This window comes from Pongo abelii, chromosome 22, assembly GCF_028885655.2.
Source record: "Pongo abelii isolate AG06213 chromosome 22, NHGRI_mPonAbe1-v2.0_pri, whole genome shotgun sequence".
NCBI lineage: Eukaryota > Metazoa > Chordata > Mammalia > Primates > Hominidae > Pongo > Pongo abelii.
The window spans coordinates 56,846,577-56,855,204 of NC_072007.2; the positions used below are offsets into that span (position 1 = coordinate 56,846,577).

Genomic DNA, 8,628 nt, shown 5'->3' on the forward strand with positions numbered 1-8,628 from the left:
TGTGTCAGCCTCCCGAGTAGCTGAGATTACAAGTGCCCGCCACCACACATGGCTAATTTTTATATTTTTAGTAGAGACGGGGTTTTGCCATGTTGGCCAGGCTGGTCTTAAAATCCTGACGTGATTCCGCCTGCCTCGGCCTCCCAAAGTGCTGGGATTACAGACGTAAGCCACCATGCCCGGCCTAAAGTGACATAATTTTTGTAATGGTATAGTTGGATAGAGTTATCTTCTGGAATGTCTGATTTTTTTTTTTGTTTTGTATTTAGGCTATTTTGTTTGTGATTTGCTTTATTTTTTATAACTTTTTAAAAATTATTTTTAAATTTACATACAGTAAAATTTGCCCTTTCCTGGTGTAGTGTCATACAAGTTCACACACGCATACATCCCTGTAACCTTCATAAGTAACCACCATTCACAGAGTACACAGCGATGGCCCCCCCGAAAAGAACAGCAGGCACCCCCGCCTGCCGCAGGCCCTGGCACTTTCCCAGAAAGGTGTGTCAGTGGAACCAGCCTGTCTGGAACCTCCTAAACTGGCTTCTTTCACTTTTTGGGTTTTTTTCTGAGACAGGGCCTTGCTCCGTCTCCCAGGCAGGAGTGCAGTGGAGCAGTCACAGCTCACTTCAGCCTTGACCTCCCAGGTTCAGGGATCCTCCTGCCTCAGCCTCCTGACCTGAAGTGGTGTTAGCAGCAACCTGTGCACGTCCTCCCGTACACTCTTAAGTCATCTTAAAGATCACTTGCAACACCTCATTCAGTGTAAATGCCATGTAAATAGTTGTTATCCTGTATTGTTTAGGGTGTAGGGGCAAGAAAAGAAGTATACATGTTTGGTACAGACACATCTTTTTTTCTGAATATTTTTCACCCACAGTTGGTTGAATCCATGGATGCAGAACCCACAGCTGTCGAGAGCTGACTGTGTTTGTAGTTACCAGTGGTTGGCATTTCTAGGACCAGAGAATATGAGAGTGTTTAAGGCTTAAAGCTTTGAATTTGGGGTGATTTTACAAAGAATTGGTTTTCTGTTTCTACTAAAATGTACCTTTTTTGCAATCATACTTCAGCAAGTGGCATGTCGTAATTACTCCATGTTAATTCTTTGGCTGATCACAGCACAGTGTAACCTAGGCCCTGCTGAGGGGGTGCTGAAGATGAGGGGCCAGATGTGGTGTGGTCAGCCTGGCCTCCCCGCACATGGCCTTCTCCCTCACCTGCCTCCAGCTGCTTCTCTAAGATGCTCTTGTTGACGAGCAGCTCTGTAGACAGCGCCGGCTGTGCTTGCTTACAGAGGTCGGAAAGATCTGCTTGGAAGCCAGACGAAACGGCTCCACAGAGTTCCCTGAGGCGCCCAGACCCCGGCCCGCTTCCCCCAGCTGCCAGCGCGGAAGCGCACACCAGCAGCGTCAAGGTAGGAACGGTGCTACGAGGATAGAACTTTGGTGCTTTTTAAGTCTTGGGTTTGTAAAATTGCAGGCAAAGCATTTTTGTGACCACAGGATTCTCGTGTGCCGGGTGTAGCAGTCACATCACTAAAGGAAAGGACGTTCACAGAATAAACTTCGGCTTGAATTGTGGTTTGGTTGTGCACAAATACTGAGTTTCTTGTGAAGCGTGGAGCGCGGAAGGCTTTGACACAGTCAGCAAATGGCGGCCTCTGCAGCCTGAGGGAGGCCTGGCCCAGGGACTTGCCGGGATTCGGCCCAAGTTCCGCTGCCATCTCCTGATGGCACATGGCCCCCACACCGTGATGTCCGTCTCATGCCCAATTTGGGCCTTACCTACGGGGTTAAATTCAAGAAGCTTCATAGGGGCTCATTTGATGATGCCGTGGAGAGGAGCTTGTGGTCCTAGATCTTGTCTGACAAACACAAATTGATCTTCCAACAGCAAGGTTCTTTCTGGCCACAGATACTGTTGGAAGGCCAGTGGCCTCTGTGATGATTTGATGAGAAAAAACAATCTGGCTCTTTGGAAAGAACAATGGTGTAAATGTGCTTTTGTCAGCAAGACAGTCTGTTTCCTATGATAAAATTTTACTGCTTTTTTTCTTTTAGATGGAAAAATTGTACCTACGTTATTTGAGAGCAGAGAGCTTTAGAAAAGCTCTGATTTATCAAAAGAAGTATCTTTTGCTGTTGATTGGAGGATTCCAGGATTCTGAACAAGAAACACTCTCCATGATTGCCCATTTGGGGGTATTTCCTTCCAAAGCAGAACGGAAAATCACATCTCGTCCTTTCAGCAGGTTCCGCACGGCCGTCAGGGTGGTCATTGCAATATTGAGGTAAATGCCATGACAGTCAGTCAGCGCGTTCCGTGTCTGTCTCCGTGAGTGGGCAGCACACTGCATGGTTTTTTGGTGATTTTCATTCCTTGAAACTCCATAATATGTTCTCTTTTTAAAGATGAATGGCATTTGAGGCCTTAGAGAAAATACAGATGATGAACTTGTCTTCAAGAAGTCATGTGTATGAATCTGTCACCTTCTAAAACTAAAGATTTAAGGGCACCTTTGTATTACAGACGAACATCTTGACTTTTAATGGGTTTCGTGCCACAAAGAATGTGCTGAATTTCTAAAACTGTTTTTCCCCCTAAACATTGTGCGGCTGTGCCTGCTCCCTGATGCCACAGAGGTTTCCCAAGGCCATGCGCAGGCCTGTCTGGAGGAGCAGATGCAGCAGAGAGCAGCTAGGAGTCCCGCTCCTTTCAGAGACCAGGTGCCGAGCCAGTTCAGTCATCGCAGCTGCGGGCCGGGCCGAAGTGGGGTGCAGGCAAGGCCTCCTGGGGTGCTGTACTCTCAGCTTCTCTGGTCCTGGGGCACTTTGTCTCCTCGTCTCTGAGCTCCCCTGACCGTAGGCCTCCACCGTCCATCCTTCCACCCACCCATCTGTCCATCCTGTGTTCATGGGGAGAACACCCTGCATGAGTAAGCATTTTAGGCACTAGATAGGGGAGGTAAGCAGACCCAGATCCTACCTCCTGTCGAGGAGGGGACATCTTTTGAAGGCAGTGGTGTCCCAGAAAGGAGCAGCCACTGTGTCCCTGTGAGGGCACTGCCTAGGGTAGCTGCCACCAAGGGGCCTTGACAGGTCTCATGGAGGAATCGGCAGTGTCTGCTGTGCCTCAAAGGAGGGAAGCTGTAGGCATGATGCTTGTCCTGAAGGCTGTCCTAGCAGGGCGTCGGGGGCCCTGCACGCTGACCTGCATGCCCTCGTCACCTGCACCATCTGACGGACTCCTGCGAGGGCTGGAGTCTCCGTGTTCTGTGCCTGTCCAGTGGCATCTGTGACAGGATGAAGATGGGAGGGTCCTGCACACCAGGCGGGAGCGGCGTGTGTTTCCTAGTCACTGGTGTGGCCAGCTGACTGAACTGGAGTCGTCCTGAGCTGGGCCGTGGCGGGTGTCTAGGGGCCAGATGGTCCACGGCGGGGCCGCAGTGAGGCTTTGTCAGGTGGTTGGACATGGGAAGGTCACCGCCGCTGGCAGCCCTGCGAGCACTTTGGACGTGTGCACCCGGTGTGCCAGGCCCGAGTCAACAGACCGGCCGACCTCGGCGTCCTGGTCCCCATGGACAGCGAGGCCCCCGTTCTGCTTGTTTGGTCACAGTGGGGTTTTCATTGCTCTTTCCTTTCCTGTCTTGCCGTACTTTTAAGTGTGTCTTGTCTCTTTTTTTTTTGTAGATTACGTTTTTTGGTTAAGAAATGGCAAGAAGTAGATCGGAAAGGAGCTCTGGCACAAGGCAAAGCCGCTCGCCCAGGTGGGACTCCAGCTGCCGTTGACCGCTGGACTCACAAACTTTTCTTCTACTCTTTGTTTTTCATTCACTTTGGGTTATTTTTCAGTGTTGATGGGGATGTAATAAAGCACAGTAAGAAAATCCATGAATTCCGTCGGGGCAGTCGTCCAGAGGGAAGGCGCGCCCGGCGCAGGGAGGTCAGAGCTCACGTTAGCTATGAACACAGGTCACAGGGGCGTATGGCGATGGGAAACACTGAGATGCTCAATATATTGATTCTTTAATAGTGTTTAGCAAAGTGGTCTTTTTTTATTTCTTAAATCAACTGAAACTCACTTCACATCTCTTTCCTTGTAGAGCATCATGCTTATTTCTGGCTTGCTCACATCTTTGTCTCAGGAGTTCTCTGCCGTGCCATTGCCTCCTACAGCAGAGAGCACAGCTGGCTGCACCAGTGCTGAAGGAGCTGACCCCAAAGCAGGGCATTTCCAGGGGCTCTTGTCCCAGAGTGGCAGGCCTTGTGTGCAGAGAACACCCTTCCCACTCAGCACAGAGAACGCGGGGTGGGCGTGCGGCTCCGGGCCTGTGGGGCTTCGGCTGCCTGAGCCACTGCCGACCGGCACCATGACTCGCCATTCCTGGAAGTGCCTTATCAAGTTGTTGTTGTTTTGTTTTTGTTTTTGTTTTTGAAGAGACAGGGGCTTGCTCTATCATCCAGGCTCGAGTGCAGTGGCACAGTCACAGCTTACTGCAGCCTTGAACTCGTGGGCTCAAGCCATCCTCCTGTGTCAGCCTCCCCAGTACCTGGGACTATGGGCGTGAGCACTGCGCCTGGCAGCTCTATCAGTGTCGACTCCACATTTTAATAGTTGCTTCTTGAAATTAAAATGCTTTGATTCAGCCTTCAAGCCATCAGGAAAGTTTGCCCCTCTGAGTCACACCTGGTGGTCTCCAGGGTTCCTGCCCCTCCCTCCTGAGCCAGCTCCTCAGAGCTGATAGAGGCAGGACCCCTACCCAGGTCTTGAGACCCTCCCTGCCCCGCACTCCCCCGGAGACGGGCTGCCCTGCAGGTGCAGATAGTCAAAGCTCAGGTTTCTTCCAAAGCTTTTAAAAAGATATTGTACCTTGAGCACTTTAAAAATGTCTTAAAGTTGCCATACAGACTCTTAAAAGCTTATACATTTAAACTTTTGATAGATGGGCCTTTACTAAAATGCATTCATTTCTTTTCCTAATCCCTTTGTTGTTAAATAATTCTGGGGAAGGGCCCCGAGCACGACGGCCGCAGTCTCCACCCAGAACCAGAGAGTCCCCCCCAACCCGGGATGTACCCTCTGGCCACACCAGGGACCCCGCCAGAGGCCACAGACTGGCAGCAGCAGCCTCCCCACACAGTGGGGGAAGGTCAGTGTGACGCCTTCAGGCCCTGTCTCCTGCCAGGGCTATTCCTCCAGCCTACATAGGGCCTCAGAGAAATGCATTTTTAGTTCTGGCTTTGGTCCAGCCCAGGGCAAGGCAGGAAACTCTCCAGCGTGAATCCATGAGGGCCTAGAAGTCCCGCCCTGTTTTGGGGGAGGACCTGGCTTCTCTGGTGGCTCTGGTGCCCCAGAGCCTGGTGCTGCGATCTTTAGTGAAAGAGTAAATGGTGGCCGAGGGCCCCTTTAGTGAGGGATGTGCCTAGGTGAAGAAGGCATGTTCCCTGCCCTGAAGATACTTGGAAGCTCTGGGTGGAGAGGGAAGAGGGATACCCCTGGTGCTCCCTGGGCCTGGCGGAAGGCTAGGAGGAAGGACAGCTGAGATGAGGACTGAGCGGGGCAGGTATCACCCTGACAAAGAAACAGTTTGGGAAGATCAGGAAAGGCAGATGAGACCTGGTGCAGAATCCAGGTTGGGTAATAGATACATCATCGAAGATTTAGCAAACAAAGTAATATACTCAACTCTGGAACATTGCACAGAAGCTTTTAAAGCACTCTGTGACACTTTTTATAAGGAAGGATCTGAAGGAAACGGCCCCGGAGTCACCCATCCCCACGGGTCTGGTTGGCGGGGCTGGCGCCTTTCTTCTGCATTCAGTCACCATGGCTCCGTCTGTCAAACTCAACTCTTTTTTTTTTTCTTCTCTTGGTGTGGTAATTTGTTTGAAGAGCCACTCCATCCCCAAATTCAAGATTAGAAAGATCCCTGACTGCTTCTCAAGATCCAGAACATTCCTTGACAGAGTATATTCACCATTTAGAAGTGATCCAGCAAAGATTGGGAGGGGTACTACCAGGTAATGCAAGTCCTCACCAAGTATTTATTAAGCTGATTATCACTGTACCCTGGAAATGCAGGGTCCGTTGAAAGATGGCTGGTATTCAGCTTAGTAACCAAAGTTTCAGTCTGAACAATCAGTGTCACTAATAGTATTAGAATAGAGGTTATAAGTGAAGAATCTCACAGAAGTCTAAGCCAATGTACTCAGTGATACGTGCTGGGGTCAGTTTGACTTAATCACCGTCTGGACTTTTTTGTCCTTTCTCTTACATTGATAGCGAACATAAAGATTATATTTCGACCAGGATATAATTTGTTCAGTGTTTCTTAAATATCATAATTTAAATCACTGTATAATTCATATTTTTACCAAAATTTACATGAATTCAGTGACAGTGTTTCAAAATTGTGGAATTCTTTTCAAAAAATCTGTGAAGCCTTGTAACCAATTTGCTGCCTCATTTTTATGTATATGCAGATTCTACTTCAAAGAAATCCTGCCACCAGATGATTAAACAGTGAATAAAATGTCATGGCTCTTACCTGCGACAATTCTATTTGAGGAAAAGATTTGTTTTTCCCTTTTCCCAAGGAAGCTCGTGGGACAGCATGGGCACTACTCTTCACATGCGGTGACACCAGCCCCCAGATGCCTTGAATTAAGTGTCCTCACCTTTATGCATGACTGCAAAGCCAGATGGAGCATTTTCTGTGGAGCCTCCATATGTTTTAGGACCGTGATCTTCGTGAGGTGACAGGCACTTACTCCCATGAGCCCTGGCTGTGTGCTGTTGTGTGCCTATCGGCAGATCCGTCCTTCCTGCCTGCAAGAAGGATACACAGAGAATAGCTTCCTGTTGTTTTGTTTATTTGCTTAATGTGTACAGATGGAAGCTTCATTTAAAAATAAAAACAAAACAACTCAAAAAGGAATAAAATTTAATCACTGTTTTGTTTGTGAATAGTCCTTGTGTTGTTTTTTCCATTTTATCCATTTTATCAGTTTGCCTTTCTCACTGACTAAAAAATTGAGCAGAGAGTTTATGTTAAACTCATAAGTCAGAAATTTTCAGTGGAACTTGGAGCATTCTTGAATGGAACTCAGAGCCACTTGACTGTTGTTTACTCTTACTTGGTTTCTTATTTTTTTAAAGATGCTGCCACTATGTATCTACCTCTCATGGCCATGCTTTTTGTTTTTGAGATGGCCTCCTGGGCTCAAGCAACTCTCCTGCCTCAGTCTCCTGAGTAGCTGGGATTACAGGCGCCCACCACCACGCCCAGCTAATTTTTGTATTTTTAGTAGAGACACAGTTTCACCATGTTGGCCAGGCTGGTTTGAATTCCTGACCTCAAATGATCCATCCTCCTCGGCCTCCCAAAGTGTTGGGATTACAGGTGTGAGCCACCACGCCCGGCTGGCTGTGCTTTTTTATGCTTCACTCATATTCGCTTAGACTAGACAGTAATACCTAGCCAAGGACCCTTTACCCAAAAATGTACTAGATGGGTATAATTTTTTTATTTTTAGAGACAAGGTCTCACTCTGTCACCCAGGCTGGAGTGCAGTAGCACAATCACAACTCACTGCAGCCTTGACCTACCAAGCCCAAATGATCCTCCTGCTTAGCCTCCCGAGTAGTTGGGACTACAGGTGCACACCACCACGCCTGGCACTAATTTTTGTATTTCTTTTAGAGACAAGGTTTCACTTTGTTTCCCGGCCTGGTTTCAAGCTCCTGGCTCAAGCAGTCCTACCGTCTCTGCCTCCCGAGTAGCTGGGAGTACAGGCACGCGCTGCCACATTCAGCTAGTTTTTTTTTTTGTTTTTTTAGTAGAGACGGAGTCTCACTCTGTTGCCCACACTGGTCTTGAACCCCTAGCTTCAAGTGATCCTCCTGCCTTGGCCTCCCAAATTGCTGGGAATACAGGCTCAAGACACTGCATCCAGCCCTAACTTCTAGTTTATTGAAGGAGAAATAAACCATGAGGAAAAAGACGAACATGGGCTGTTCTACAGTTAACTGCCCTCGTTTCATCAAAGAGACAATGGGACATGAATGTGGGGAGCCTGTTCTAGCTTAAAGAAGCCAAGAAGCTGTCAGGCGGGCGCAGTGGTTCACACCTGTAATCCCAGCACTTTGGGAGGTCGAGGTGGCCAGACACAAGGTCAGGAGTTTGAGACCAGCCTAACCAACATGGCAAAACGTGGTCTCTACTAAAAATACAAAAATTAGCTGGGCGTGGTGGCAGGCTCCTGTAATCCCAGCTACTCGGGAGGCTGAGGCAGGAGAATCACTTGAACCCAGGAGGCAGAGGTTGCACTGAGCCGGAAGTCCTCAGTACCAAAAGGTGCCAGTGAAGACACTAGATTGCAGATAAAGATGTTCCTGTTTTCACTGTGTATGAGCCACCCAGTTTCCCTCAAAAATTGGGATCAATAGCACCAGTTAGTGCAGTAACCCCATCCCTGGGTGTTGGCTCAGGCAGCAGTCTCAACTGCTAGTTCAAAGTTCAAAATACCACCATTGTCGTATCTGGTAGAAGCAGTCCTCTCTTGGGACAGTGGAATTCAGAGTTACAAGATGAGAAGCAAAAATTCCTTCTGGGGTTACTTGGTG

The 8,628-nt window shown here is 48.6% G+C and overlaps 1 protein-coding gene across 18 annotated transcripts in view; it reads left to right on the forward strand.

The window, feature by feature from the left end:
* The window catches only part of PCNT (pericentrin), a 122,299-nt gene extending 115,328 nt beyond the window's left edge, over positions 1-6,971 (forward strand). For 11 of the 18 annotated variants that reach the window (XM_063720941.1, XM_054542709.2, XM_024239384.3 and 8 more), the window contains 6 exons: positions 1,298-1,417; positions 2,064-2,293; positions 3,693-3,769; positions 5,014-5,152; positions 5,896-6,023; positions 6,486-6,971. In XM_063720941.1, coding sequence (XP_063577011.1) covers positions 1,298-1,417; positions 2,064-2,293; positions 3,693-3,769; positions 5,014-5,152; positions 5,896-6,023; positions 6,486-6,529 — 738 coding nt within the window. In that variant the 3' untranslated portion in view covers positions 6,530-6,971. Of the gene's footprint in view, positions 1-1,297; positions 1,418-2,063; positions 2,294-2,643; positions 3,671-3,692; positions 3,770-3,854; positions 5,153-5,895; positions 6,024-6,485 lie in introns of those variants that run through there. The other 7 variants (XM_063720938.1, XM_063720943.1, XR_010138901.1 and 4 more) reach the window with 5 other exon arrangements.
* Positions 6,972-8,628: the final 1,657 nt, after the last annotated feature.